Source organism: Carcharodon carcharias, chromosome 21 (assembly GCF_017639515.1).
Source record: "Carcharodon carcharias isolate sCarCar2 chromosome 21, sCarCar2.pri, whole genome shotgun sequence".
Taxonomy (NCBI): Eukaryota; Metazoa; Chordata; class Chondrichthyes; order Lamniformes; family Lamnidae; genus Carcharodon; species Carcharodon carcharias.
Window position 1 is genome coordinate 57,662,067 of NC_054487.1, and position 15,580 is coordinate 57,677,646.

At 43.9% G+C, this 15,580-nt stretch overlaps 1 protein-coding gene across 9 annotated transcripts in view; it reads right to left on the reverse strand.

Annotated features, from left to right (window-relative positions):
* The window catches only part of si:ch211-272n13.3 (ankyrin repeat domain-containing protein 26), a 195,706-nt gene that overhangs the window by 53,754 nt on the left and 126,372 nt on the right, over window positions 1-15,580 (reverse strand). For all 9 annotated transcript variants that reach the window (XR_005946506.1, XM_041216457.1, XM_041216463.1 and 6 more), the window contains 2 exons: window positions 15,160-15,335; window positions 13,116-13,209 (listed from right to left, as the gene is read on the reverse strand). Coding sequence is in view for 8 of the 9 variants with exons in the window: in XM_041216457.1 (XP_041072391.1) it covers window positions 13,116-13,209; window positions 15,160-15,335 (270 nt within the window). In the remaining variant the exon portion in view is untranslated. The remainder of the gene's footprint in view (window positions 1-13,115; window positions 13,210-15,159; window positions 15,336-15,580) is intronic.

Below are 15,580 nucleotides of genomic sequence, written 5' to 3' on the forward strand. Positions count from 1 at the left end.
GGTTGCTTCGTTGAAGTATTCATTTACCTCTGTAGCAAAATTCATGTGCAATCTCACCCGCAGGCAGGCTTGCACATGTACTGCCTTCTCCTCTGCTCTGACTGCAAGCCAATTGTATGCAGTGTCTCAACTAAGTAATCGTTTAAAGCCTACGCTGTGCACTATCTGGGCAGGTGGCTGAAAATGTGAGTGATGGGGTTTCTTCTTCATCATCACGGTCTTCCTGTTCTTCCATCATCGCCTGGCTGGATTGCAATTCTTGAGTATCTCCAAGGAGAAAGATATATGGATGTGGTTGTGGTGAGGGAAGGGGTGAAAAGTTAGAGGTGCATGCCTACATCATCCGCAGCTTGGACATCAAGAGATTGTGAGATGAAGTGGGATGTGAGAAGGAAGATTAGGTTGGAGTAGACTGTCATCTTTGATAGTTTCAGCCCTGTCACTGACCATGGCCTCAATCATCAATCACGCCCACTCTAATGACAGCAAGTACCATCTCCTTCTCTGGGATAAGAACATGTAGCCCTGCCTGTCCCCTGCCAGTTAGATGCTACTGCCTTCCAGTAATGTACCTCCATGTTGTACAAGAGATCACTGAGTGTGGTGCAACGTGTTTGTGTTGTGTGGGATTGTTGGCAAGGTGAGCAAGTTGTGGGATGTGGACATGAGCAGCAGTGTTAAGCATGTGAGGATAAGGTGAAGCTATGAATGTTAAAATTGATAGAGTTTCTTCGTAGTGAATGTCATGATTGATAGAGTTTGTTGGTAGCGAATGATTGGGTGAATTAAGAAGCGTCTGAGGCTCATGGTTCAACTGGTAGGGTATAGTATTTGAAGATGCATTCACTGATCTTGACCACTTGTGTGGGGTCATTGAACATCTAACAACACTGCATCCAGGTCCTCAGGGGCTATACTACTGGCATTGACCGTGATAGTTACCTAGGGGAGAATTTTCTGCTCGTTGAGCGGGCCCTGAGACATAAAATGACGCGGGGTGATGTTGGGCGTGCATCCCGACATCACCCCGTGTCATTTAGATTTTCAGTTCAGTGGGCATGTAGCTGACTTGGCTGCACGCCCGCCGAACTGTCAAAGGCCTGTTAAGGCCATTAATTAACTAATTAAGGCTATTGAGAAAGCTGCCCGGCCAACCTTAAGGTTGGCGGGCAGGCGAAGAGCCCAGGTGGCCTTCGCATTTTTCATGGAACCTCATCCACGGGTGGGATGAGGCTTCATGAAGGGTTTATAAATTAAATACATTTTTTCATTAAAGTTTATTGACATGCCCCAGCTCTTGTGACACTGTCACATGAGGGGACATGTCTTAAATTTTTTTTCTTTATTAAAACTTATCTCACTGAGGCACCTCTGTGCCTCAGGAAGATTTTTGCATGCGCGTGAAAGAGTGCACTCCCGGCCCGCACAGGGAGTGCTCAACGCTTCTGGGTGCGTGTCACGCTGGGTGGGCCTTAATTGGCACGCCGACATAAAATGGAGGTGTGGACTTGATCGGGGCCATGGATCGGGTCTGCGCCTGCCCGTTCCTGGTTCCTGCCCCGACACAACCCCACACGAAGGGGGGAAAATTCTCTCCCTGGTCCCACTGCCTTCAGGATGATTGTGACCTCTGACCTTATCTCCACTTCCTACAACAAGGACTTCAGTATGAGAACTTTGACTCATAGATGTTTACAGCATAGAAGGAGGCCATTCAGCCCATCATGTCCGTGCCGGTCAACAAAGACCTGATTACACTAATCCCATTTTCCAGCGCTCGGTCCATAGCCCTGGAGGCTATGGTTAATGCAAGTGACTATCTGAATACTTCTTAAATGTTACGAGAGTTTCTGACTCAACCACCCTTTCAGGCAATAAGACAAAAGCAAAATACTGAGTTCCAGACTCCCATCACCCTCTGGGTGAAAGAAGATTTCTCCTCAACTCCCCTCTTAGCCTTCTAACTATTACCTTAAATCTATGCCCTGTGTTTATTGACCCCTCTACTAATGGAAAAATGTTATCCTATCCACCCTATCTTTGCCCCTCATAATCTTATACACCTCCATCAGATCCCCCCTCAACCTTCGCTGCTCCAAGGAAAACAACCCCAACCCATCCAATTTTTCCTCAGAGCTCAGATCCTCCAGCCCAGGCAGCATCCTGGTAAATCTCCTCTGCACCCTCACCAAAGCAATCAGATCCTTCCTATACTGTGGTGACCAGAACTGCACGCAGTACTCTGGCTGTGGCCTAATCAGTATTTTATACAGTTCCAGCATAACCTCCCTGCTCTTGTATTCTATGCCTCGACCAAAGGCAAGTATCCCATATGCCATCTTAACCACCTTATCTACCTGCCCTGCTACCTTCAGGAATCGGTCGATATGCACACCAAGGTCCCTCTGATCTCCAGTACTTTCCAGGGTCCTACCATTCATAGTGTAATCCCTTGCCTTGTTAGCCCTCCCCAAGTGCATTATATCACACTTTTCTGGGTTGAATTCCATTTGTCACTGCTCTGCCCACCTGACCAGTCCATTAATATCCTCATCTAGATTACAGCTATCCTCCTTGCTATTTACCACCCTACCAATTTTCATGTAATTTGCAAATTTATTGATCAGACCCCCTACATTTAAATCCAAATCATTTATGTACACCAGAAACAACAAGGGCCCCAGCACCGAGCCCTGCGGAACCCCATTGGAAACAGACTTCCAGTCACAGAAATATCTGTCTACCATCAGCCTCTGCTTCCTGCCCCTCAGCAAATTTTGGATCCAAAGTGCCATTTTGCCTTGGATCCCATAGGATCTTACTTTCTTGACCAGTCTGCCATGAGGGACCTTATCAAAAGCCTTGCTAAAGTCTATGTAGGCCACATCAAATGCATTACCCTCATCAACGTTCCTGGTTACCTCCTCAAAAAATTCAATCAACTTTGTCAAACAGGACCTTTCCTTAACAAATCCATGCTATCCCCAATTGATTTGTGTGTCTCCAAGTACAGATATATTCTGCCCCTCAGAATTCTTTCTAGTAACTTCCCCACCATCGAGGTTAGACTGACTGGCCTGTAATTTTCTGATCTATCCCTTTCTCCCTTTTTTAATAATGGGACAACGTTAGCAGTCCTCCAGTCCTCTGGCACCTCACCTGTGGCCAGAGAGGATTTGAAAATTACTGCCAGGGCCCCTGATATCTCTTCCTATGCCTCCCTCAACAGTCTGGGTTACATCTCATCAGGTCCTGCGGATGTGTCCACTTTTAAAGCTGCTAAACTCGCTAGTAACTCCTCTCTCTCTATGTTAATTTTCTTTAATATAACCCTGATGTCTATACCTGCATCATCCTTTTCCATTGTGAAGACTGACACAAAGTATTCTTTGAGGACTGTACCCTCATCTTCCATGTCCACACACAGATTACCTCTATAGTCCCTAATTGGCCCTACCCTTTCCCTAGTTATTCTCTTGCTCTTCATATATTTCAAAAACTTCTTTGGGTTTTCCTTTATTCTATTCACCAATGTTTTCTCATGCACTCTCTCAGCTTTCCCAATTTCCTTTTTAAGCTTCCCTCTGCACTTTTTATACTCCTCTAGGGACTCTGCTGTATCAAACCCTCGGTATCTGCCATAAGCTTCTCTTTCTTTCCTAATCCTAACTCTTATGTCGCTTGACATCCAGGGTTCTCCGGACTTGGTCCCCCACTTTGTCTTTACAGGAGCATATTTGCCCTGCACTCTTGCTATTTCCTCCTTGAATGCCTCCCACTGCTCTGACACAGTTTTATCTGAAAGTAGCTGCTCCCAGTTCATTTGGGCCAAATTGTATCTCATCTTAGTAAATTTGGCCTTTCCCCAGTTTAGAACTTTTATTCCAGGCCCAAATTTATCCTTTTCCAGAACTATCCTAAATCTAATTGAGTTATGATCACTATCTCCAAAATGCTGCCCTACTGATACGCTTTTCACCTGCCTTGGATCATTTCCAAATATTAGGTCGAGAACTGTCTCCCTCCCTTGTTGGGCTTTCTCTGTTCTGGCTAAAAAAGTTCTCTTGGATGCAACTTAAGAATTTTGCACCCTCCCTACCTTGCACACTAAAACTATCCCAGTTAATATTTGGGTAGTTCAAATCGCATACTATTACTGCGTTATTATTCTTATACTTCTCTAAAATTTGATTACATATCTCTCCCTGACTGTTTGGGGACCTATAGTACACACCCAACAGCGTGTTTGCCCCTTTTGTAGTTTTTAATTCCACCCATATGGCCTCATTTGATGGTCCTTCCAAGAAATCATTCCTCTTCACTGCTATAATTGATTCCTTGATCAATATTGCGACACGCCCCCTTCCCTTCTATCCGCCTCTCTATCTCAACTGAATACCCTATAACTAGGAATGTTGAGCTGCCAATCCTGCCCTTCTTTTAGTCAAGTCTCGGTCATAGCTATGATATCATACTCCCATGTGCCTATCTGTACCCTCAGCTCATCTGTCTTATTCCTCAGGCACCTTGCATTAAAACATACTCCATTTAGCCTTGCTAAACTCACTTCTTTCTTATCTAGCCTATGTTTCCTCTGCCTTCCAGACTCACCCACTAGCGTTTTAACTTCTAATTGCATCTCAGCTTCTCTCCCCTCAAGAAGCTTGACACCATCCAGGGCAAAGCATTCGCTCCCTCCACTACCAACGCATAGTAGCAGCAGCGTGTACCATTTACAAGATGCACTGCAGGAATTCACCAAGGCTCCTTAGACAGCACCTTCCAAACCCATGACCACTGTTGTCTAGAAGGGCAAGGACAGCAGATAGATGGGAACACCACCCCCTAGAAGTTCCCCTCCAAGTCACTCACCATCCTGCCTTGGAAATATATCGCTGTTCCTTCACTGTTGCTGGGTCAAAATCCTGGAACTCCCTTCCTAACAGCACTGTGGATGTACCTCCACCACATGGACTGCAGTTCAAGAAGGCAGCTCACCACCTCCTTCTCAAGGGCAACTAGGGATGGGCAATAGATGCCTGTCTACTCCCCTCACTAACGAATCCCCTATTGCCCTTCCACATTTCTTCCCCCCACGCTGAGCAGCTGGACCATCCACAGTGCCATGGCCTTGGATCTGGTTAGCCTTCACAGAAGAACCGTTTTCGAAGGCTGAAAAACAGTTTGCGAATGAGATGCACTTAAGAGACAAACTGTCCCCCTCCCCTAAAGATGCTTAAACTTTTCTTCCAAAACGACAAAGGGACTAAATAAGCTAGACACTGAAGATGGGCATAAGGATAGCGATGTGCGATTAAATTCCACCCAGTAATTGCAGTGAGACATCAACTTCATGCTGCCCGCTCATTTCCATGATCATTGTGACCAACCAGCATCATCCAAGCTGTTCATTGGCTGGAGCTTCAGCCGGTGGTTGGTGGGGGGGGTGGGGGTTGAGGGGGCAGGAGGGAGGGGCTGTAGGGGGCAATATTGAGTGGCTAGCACCACTTAAAGGTGGCCTTGATTTCTTAAAGCCAGCCTGCACCTCTTAAAAGGGGAAATGCATTGTGTCTGGTGCAGGTCTTGGAAGTTGTGGATTAAGAGAATCTGACCTTGGAAAGTAGGGAATGGCATCACAGGAGAGAGCACGGGATCCAAGATATTTGGACAATGTACTGGAAGTCTTTGTGGAGGAGGTGGAGAGGAGGAGAGATGTCATGTGCCTGGAGGGTCCTCCTTCCTAATGGTGGATACAAGGTTAAAAGGCAGTGCAAGCTGATAGCAGTGGAGCTCAATACTAGAAGCCAAGCCCCAAGGAACTGGATGCAATGCCTCAAGAAGTTTGATAACTTCAAAAGAGTCATCAAGGTCAAAGCATCTTCAAATGCCATATTCTACCAGTAGCCTAAGCCATGTCTCAAATCACCAAGCCCCTTCCATTTACCAAAAATCTCTAGTAAACTTTGTACCTAAGACCTCATCTTACCTTATGTATCACTGCTGCAAGTTTCGCACCCACATCTCACAGCTTGCAAACGCTGCCATCCATGGCAACCGTATCAGCCAAATAGACAGCATGACACTCAATGACATGCAAGTAATTCCTCACTTAACACTGTAGTTGTGTTTCTGAGAAGTACAACTTTAAATAAAATGTTAAGCGAATCAGATTTTCCCGTTATAACCAATGTAAAGGTTCTGAAGGACCTTTCTCATCAGCAAAATACATTAAAACATCATACCATAAGTTGAAATACTCTACATTGCTAAATTCTTATATTTGTAAATAAAATAACTTTTAAAATAAAATACATTTTAAAAAATATAAGAAGAATGCTGAATCCTTATATTTACCTCTGGTTCGCCGCCTCTTGCATTCATTCCCTAATCCCCTACTTGCCACCTCTCCAGCTCACTGCCTCTCCTACTGCCTGACCCTCCGCCTTGCCACCTACCCTGCTCCCTAACCCTCTGGCTTTCACCTCTCCCGGTCCTTGCCAATCATGCTCGCTGACACTCCCTCTTGCTGAACCTCCCTCTCCTGAACCCTCACTGTGAGCGATGGCTTGCAAAATGAATGGTGGAAGGCAGGAAGAGCAGCTTCGAGTTGCAGAGGTAAGCTGCAAGCTGAAGAAGTAGTGAGAGGGAAGATTGGTGGCTACCGTGAGGGTCGACGGCGAGAGAGGGTGGATCGGCCACGAGAGGGAGAGTCGGCAGCAACCGGGAGGGTCAGGGAGCAGGAGAAGCCACTCTAAAATGGTGCCAATCAGGTCATGTGACCCCAGGTCACACGCAGTGCGAAACAACGTCAAAACAAAACTCCCAATGCTACATAAGAATATGAGCTCAATTAACTGACTGACATTAAAATGGGACAACTTAAAATGGGAACTTAGTGTACTTTGTTCTTTCTTGCATGACAAGATGGCACACAATTACAGGCAACAGAAGCTAACCAAAGGGGAACAGGCACACCTGGATGTCCTAACTCCCATGGAGGAGATGGTGCTGGTCTTGATCAGTAGCAGTGCTGAAACCATCGAAGATGATGGGATTCCCCATACTTGATCCTCCTCCTCACATCCCACTTTTCCTTTCATCACAAACTCCCTTCTAATTTTCCAGCTGCAGGCGACGTAAGCATGCAGCTCTTACTTTCTCCGACTACCCCTGCCCTCCCAGCATAAACCTATCCTTGTGCTTTTTTTTGCTTTTAGATACGCAAGTGATTTAACCTGCCCAGGCAACAGCGGAACACAGAACCACTGCTTGATTTCACATTCAAAACCACAGCTCAGATACTGCTGCTCCACATAGGTAGATAGATTAGAGAGGGAATCTGCAAGTGGTAGCACACCAGCATTAGTGGGTTGTGGCCAAGACAGGGTCAAGAAAGCACAGGTGCCAGCTTGTCAGAGGGTGAGATTGCACAAGGGTTCTACTGCAGAGGACTCTGATAGGTAGCCTACAGAAGAGCTTTGAATGGTTCAAAACAAGGAAACTGATTGGTGCATTGGGAAGACTGCCAGAAAGACTGCATTTAATGTCAAGGAGCATGGAAGATTCCAGCATCAAATTGGTTCTGTACAGCCTTGTGCCCATTCTTAACAATATAGAAGTGGGGGCCAACTTTATTTGCACACTTTGCACACAGGATACAGCATCTGATGTTGCAGCTTCCATTGCAGCTCACACAAAGGGCTTTGTTCTTTCTTGCATGAGGCTTCAAGATTATCACTGCATTCCAGCAGGTGGTAATCCAACAAAATAATAAACCTGCTGAGGGGAATGGCAGTTGCTCCATGGGGCCTCTCAGAATACAGTATTGGTCCTTCCACCCGTCGCCCTCTGGTGCCTTTGCTGCTGTTTTGCTGTTGCCAATACGGAGATAGTGCTGGATTTTCTAGGTGCCAGGGCTTTTTGTGGTTGTCCTCCAAGGCCATCTGCAATCTCTTCCACTGAAAGCCTGCAGCCAATGAGGTAGCACTGTGTGGCAGCACTAGAACAGGCAAAGGCACATGGAGGATAGGCACATAAGGAATGCACATGGGTGAGTTGCTGCAATTTGGCATGATACCTTTTATAAATTTGGTTTTGAGTATTGATTTTGTGGTAGCTTTTATTTTTGCAATGACTGTGGACACTGTGATGGTCAGTGACAGAGGGAGGGGCTGATTTAGGACTTTGATTAGTGGGGAAATGGAATTGCAGTTACTACTATTGTACTTGTATGAGTTCTACAAATACAGCCCTGGGCAGAAAGGGACTGTTTAGGAACCTCCTCCCTTCCACTTCCTTCTCATGTTTCTGCTCTCAATTGGTGCTGTATAGCTGATGGCAAAGGCTGTTCCCTCATGATGGCAACATTGTGCAACATGCAGCAGCTCACCACAAATCTTGACATCCGCTTTGCCAGGTATTGCAATGTTCCCCCAGAACAGCTCAGACAGCTGAAATGTTGTTTAAGCACCCCAATAGTCTGCTTGATCACATTTTGCATGGCAGTATGGCTTTGGTTGTAGATATGCTGCTCACGTGTGGCCTAGGTTTCACACCCATGAGGTCTGGAGCCAAGTGCTCCCAGTATGCAGATTATTAGTCAATAAATGTTGTTTGATGACACTGTCGATGACATCTTCCATCATTTTGCTGATGTTTGAGAGTAGACTGATGAGGCAAAAATCCATGATGTTCAGTAGCCATCCTCTGGGGTGTCATTTTGGCTCATGCACTGGCACAGCAGACAACCACAGGATGATGCTATCATGGGTACCTACATGATTCACTGTCTACAGTCACACACCAGCTGGATGTTGAGGAAGTGGAATCCTTTTTGGTTGCAGTAAATCTCAGGGATGACATGTGGCTTTTGTTAAGTGATCCATGTGCAGTCAATGGCATCTGGTCAAGCAGAGGCAAGGAAACCTCCTGCTGATTTCCATCCACCACCCTCCCTCAGCTGCTGAATCAGTACTCCTCCATGCTGAACATCTCTAATCTCTGGTTAGAGGACATCACTGTCCAACACCCACTACACGAGACCTGCAGCAGGTGGTGAGGGAATCAACAAGAGGCAAGTATCCACTGGACCTCATCCTTACCAATCTACCTGTTGCAGATGTATCTGTCCGTGACCATATTGACATAAGTAACCACTGCACAGTGTTTATCGGAGACAAAATCCAATCTTTACACTAAGGACACCACGCATCATATTGTATGGCACTACCACTGTGCTACATGGGATGGATTTAGAACAGATCTTACAACTCAAAACTGAACATTCAAGAAGTGCTTTGGGTCATCAGCAGGAGAATTATATTCAATCACAATCCGTAACCTCAGGGCTTGGCACATCCTTGACTTGACCATTACGATAAAGCCAGGTACCAACCCTGCTTCAATGAGAGGTATAGTAGAGCATGCCAGAAGCAACAGTGAATGTACCAATCTGGTGAAGTTACAACACAGGACAACATACATGCAGAAGCAGTATCCTTTAGACAAAGCTAAGCGATCCCACAACCACCAGATCATATCAAAGCTCTGAAGTCTTCTCACAAACAGTTGCGACAAAGTGGAAAATTGCCCAGCCATGCCCCATGCACAAAAAGGACAAATTTTAATCCAGCCGACTTTTGCCTCATCAACCTACACTCAAACATCAGCAAAGCAATGGAAGGTGTCATCAACAGTACTATCAAACAACATTTATTGACCAACAATCTGCACACCGATGCTCAATTTGGGTTCCACCAAGGACATTTGGCTCCAGATCTCAATACACCATTGGTCCAAACAGGGGCAAAGAACTGAATTCCAGAATTAAGATGGAAATAACTAACATCAAGGAACCCTTGCAAAATTGAAGTCAATAAAAACCAGGGGAAAATCTCCCCATTGGCTAGAGTCATACTTAGCACAGAGGAAGGTGGTTGTGATTGTTGGAGGCCAATCACCTCAGCCCCAGGACATTTTTACAGGAATTTCTCAGGGTATTGTTCTATGTCCAATCACCTTCAGCTGCTTCATCAATAACCTCGTCTCCACCGTTAGGCCATAAGTGTGGATGTTTGCCAACGATTCAAAGGTTCAGTACCATTCGCAACTCCTCAGATAATAAACCAGTCCACACTCGTGTAGAAAGATCTTGACAACATTCAGGCTTGGACTGATAAGTGGCAAGTAACACTCACCACAGAACAACCATCAGATTGTCAGGCAACAACAATTTCCCCAAGGGTGGAATTTTACTGCAGCGTGATTTCACGTTCAATGGAATTTAGAAAGGCTCACCCATTTTTTAGCCCAATCCCCACTGCGATGGAGCCATAAAATTCCGGTTCAAGAGTCTGCCCACCATTCCTTGAGATTCAACAGCATTACCATCACCAAATCCCTCAACATCAACATTCTGGGAGGACACCATTGACCAAAAGCTTAACTGACAGCCCACATAAATACTATGGCCATGAGGGGCTGGGTCTTCTGCAGTGAGTAACTCACCTAGTGACCACCTGAAGTCTTTCCATGATCTACAAGGCACAAGTTAGGAAGGAATGTGATGGAATACCCTCCACTTGCCTGGATGACTGGAGCTTAACCTCACCAAGGACAAGGCACCCTGCTTGATTTACACCCCATCCATCATTTTAACATTCACTCACTCCACCTTTAGCAGATTGTGGCTGAAACGTGTATAAGCTACAAGATGCACTGCACCAACCTTCCAAGCTACAACAGCACCTCTGGAACCTGCAACATGTACTGCAAAAAAATACTGGCCTTGCCAGCAACATCCACCTCATGTGAATGTACTAAAGAAAACTCTGCACCTTGGGAAGACTACAATTCTCAGATGCTTGCTCGCTGGCTTGTCTCTGGTGAGACAGAATGAAATGTCTGAAAAGACAGTCCAATGACCACCTTTAACCAGCAATGGTCAGAAAAATGCAAGATTTGCAAATATTTTCAGCTGCAGTCTGAAAGGAGCCAAATGCATAAAATTTCATGGCTGCAGTCATCTCTATAGCTACTGGCAATGTGATCCCAGCCCTGCTCTGAGGTTACCACTATAGCTACAGGAAGGCTGCAAATTTCAGGGAGGGACTCTTGTCGAAGTGCAGGTGTCTCTTCGCTGAGGCTCAAGTTGGAGAATTGGTGCCTGAACACCTGACCAGATATGGCTTCTGGCCAAAAGCCCTTCTCCCCTTTCAGCAGCTTGTCCTGCTGTGTGTATGTGTGTTCATTCGCCAAGTCATACTAGTCTTCAAAGGGAATGCCTACTAGTGCACCCATGTTTGGGAATAACTGGTTTGTGCAAAAACCTTGAAGACAGCAAAAAGTCCTTAAACAACTGCCCCAACATTTCCTGTAAACCTTTCCAATTTGAAACAACTATGGGAAGGACCACATACTTGTAGAATCATAGCAATATTCAAAAGAAATCAACGGAAGGTAGCAGATGATCTCTTTAAATAGTGCTGATTGTTGAAAGGGCGCATTGGTTGGGGGGGGGGGGGGGGGGGGGAAATAAAAGGAACACCCTGCTGGTGAACATTTGTTCAGCTGTGCAAGGTTATGAGAAGGTGTTAGTTGGAGCGTTGGGATCCTAAATGGCACCTTTGGCACTAAATCAGTGTTGCATACTAACTGGTATCATGACCTGCTCATTCTGCATATTTCTAGTGGATGCTCATAGACCACACCTGCTAACGCCTGCATGAATATGGCCATGCAGTGTAATTCACCACACAAGTGTATGCACGTGGCATGGATGCCATTTTGTATCTCTAAGGGCACTTCCTAAGCCAAATAAATGGTCACTAATGAGCCCAATTTGTCGCTCCATGGTCCTCAATTACACAGATCATTATATGCAGTGCAACATTACCATCTACTGACAGAAATGCAGTACTACAAGAATGGGAAATAAAGCCACAAGATTAGTCACAACCTAAAATAAGCAGGGGGATTGTTTTGTTAATCTGCACTTCTGATAATTTAACTACCTTTTTTGTATATCAGACACATCCCCACTCAATTTTCTGTCCATTATGTACAGCAAATCACAGGGAGCAAATTTCTGAATTTCACTGCTACAAAGGGAGAGTAGTAAGACATTTGGATTCTCTCCCAATTGCTAAAATTTGTACGTAGAATGGAGAAGCAGAAAGGAATTACAATGCAGTGAACTTGTTCAATTACATTATTGCAGGAACTAACTTCAGTATATTCACAATAGCCAGCAATACTCTACTTCCAATGCCACTGCCTTCCACGTCCACTTCTTTCATGAGAAGTCTTTTCATCTCATAACGGGCCCTTTCTCTCATCTTCGGAATTCTCGATCCACTTGCATCTGTCCTCCAGATCTTTTTCAATTTTTTGTTCCACTCACTCATTCTAACCTACCACCCTCGGAACTTGCAACACTTTATTCTCTCAGGTCCAACCTTAAAATTGTCACTAAACCTGCTGGTAAGAGTGGTACTATTGCTGGTTGCCCAATCAACCTTAACTTTACAGAAGCTGAATGCCAACTCTCTGATGCCTCCTTTATCTCTAACTAGACCATGACTACAACAATGAACATCATGCTGTTGTTTCTCACCACCCTCCTCCAACCTGGCTGAACTTGTTCTTGCAATGAGCAACTTTTCCTTTGACTCTTTCACTTCCTCCAAATAGGCGTTGCTATGGGAACATGCATGGGTCCGAGCTCTACCTGCCTTTTGTGGGATATGTAGACCATTCCAGTCTTATTGAGGTCTCTTTCCCCCATCTGTTTTTCTGGTACAATCGTGCTTGCATTGGTGCCATTTCCTACCCTTGCATTGAACTGGAAAATTTTATCAACTTCACTTCTAATTTCCACTCTTCCATAGCCTTTACATGGTCCATCCCTGACCCTTTCCTTCCTCAACTCCTCTATCTTTATTTCTGTGGATAGGCTGTCGAACAAGATCTACACTAAATGTACCAACTTCCAGTTACCTTGATTGCAGGGTATTTCAAATGCAACAATTCATAAAAACTGGCTAGCACTGTCTACATTTAGAAAATTTTATTTTTTCTGTGGATGTTGTCTTGTGTCATGAGACATCCATACTTACTGACACAGTATCTTGAAGTTCTTTCTCCATCAATTCAGATTTGGTTGTCTGCTGTTTTGCGACAGACTCCAATTTTGCATTTTCAATCTCCAATCTGAAATAGTAAATAGATGTAACAAAGGTAGTCTTACATTTTAATGCCTTAATCAATTTTTAAGTTTCTGAGTAAGGTTGTTCAGAATGAAACTGTAAAAATCCCATCACTTGAAAATTTAGTAACACTTTAGAACTTAAGAAATAGAAGCAGGAATTGGACATTTGGCCTCTCGAGCCTGCTCCACCATTAGATAAAATCACGGCTAGTCTGATTGTGGCCTTAACTCTACTTTCCTGTCTGATCCCATAACCCTCAACTCTGACACTGATGAAAAATATAACTCAACTTTGAATATATTCAATGACTCAGCCGCTGGGGTAGAGAATTCCAAAGATTAACAAACCCTGTGAAAGAAGACATTTCTCCTCATTTCCATCTTAAATGGGAGACCCCTTAGATTCCTCCAAAAGGGGAAACATTCTCGCAGCATCTAGCCTGTCAAGCACACTTAGATCCTATATGACTCAATGAGATCACCTCTCGTTCTTCTAAACTCTGATGAGTACAGGCCCAACCTGCTCAACTTTTCCTCATAAGACACCCCTTCACCCAGGAATCAACCTAGTGAACCCTCTTTGAACTGCCCCCAATGCAAGTATATCCCTCCTCAAGTAATGAGACCAGACACTACGCAGTACTCCAGGTGCGGTCTCACCAATGCCCTCTACAATCGTAGCATGGCTTTCCTGCTTTTATACTCTATCCCCATTGCAATAAAGGCCAACATTCCATTTGACATCCTAATCACTTGCTGTACATGTATGCTGGCTTTTTGTGATTCATGTACGATGATCCCCAGATCCCTCTGTACCACAGCATTCTGCAGTGTGTCTTTATTTAGATAATATTCTGCTTTTCTATTCTTTCTGCCGAAGTGGAGAACCTCACATTTTCCCACTTTATACCTTAGAAAAATTTTGAGTGGTTTTGTTTATGCAACAGGTGGTCTACAAGGCTTCTATTTGCAAAATTCAAACATCTTAATGAGAAATCATTGGATGATGGTCAGCACATGCTGTTAGAATTTCTTTTCAAATATCTGCAAGCATTCTGACTCAGCACATATTTTTCCACGAATGTAAATGACAGCATGTAATAGGGGACAATCTGGACATATTTACTAAGTCAAAAGATTTCCAAATGTGGAAAACTCAAGTGCCCGGAGTTTCCGCTACAATTCGTAATTTGTCTCAAATCAGCTAAACCAGCGCAAAAGATTGAAGAATTTCAAGTGTAAATTATGTTCAATGTAAATAGAGTTTCTCTGATATTTTGCACTGGTTTCAAAAAAACATCACCATGGAAGTTGGCCTTGCCAACAAAATTGGCCAGGCCCCAAGATCGAATTAACCACCATTATGAGTTTCCACTAATTACAACTATTTGCCAACCTTTGAAGAGGTCTTAAAATTAATCTAATTTCTTTTAGGTGCTTTTTAAAAAAGATTTTACATTTCTTTCAATTTACTAAGAGACTGACTTTTTTTTTTCTAATGTAGCTAATAAATGGCTCTGTATAGCTTTTAAAACTAATTTTCAGTTCTTTAAAATAGAGTTATTATTTTAGGTGTTGGACTAGACATTGATTAAAAATACTTCTTGTGACAATACCAATATTTAACTATGCTAATAGAACTGATATCAAGTTATATTTTTTAATCAAAAATTTATATTTTTCAAAAATTATATTCAAAAACCCTCACCCAATTGTGCTCATTCATGGAGGATTCAATGCCCCTAACAATATGCAAATGTGTTTGAGTTGAAGCTTGAGCAAAAAAAAAATCTCTTTGGAAACTAGCACAATTTTCCATGAAAATTGCATCTGGATCGCTAATTACGCCCAAAATGGAAATGATTGGCCAAGTTGTTTATTAGAGTTGCACTCTGAAGTCTTTTCAATTTTATTACAAGACTCATTACAAATTCCTAGTTGCCATCAATTACCGTTGTACGTGTTCTTCAAGTTGTTTTGCAGCCTCCTTTTTCCTTGAAGAAGCTGACAAAACCTCTTGCATTTTTTGGGAGATTGCAGTCACATCACGTTCTTTATCATCCAGCGCATTCTGTAAATGTTGGATTTTCCTCTCTGATTGCATGTACTCATCTTGTGTCTCCTGAAGCTGCAAGACAAAGATGTGCTACTTAGTACAAATATTCTAATTAGACTTTAAAAAAAAAACCTTTCAAAATCTACATTTATGTAACAATCATGTTATGGGACAGCATTTGGGACAGTCTGCTGGCTGCAACATAGTCTCTAATTTTGTGTGTGTTGTGTGCGGCTTATTCAGTTAGGTGCAAAGGACCTTTGAAATAGTTTGTGTGGCCACGCAAGAGGGGTAACTTAACAGGGCTGACTTGTGCT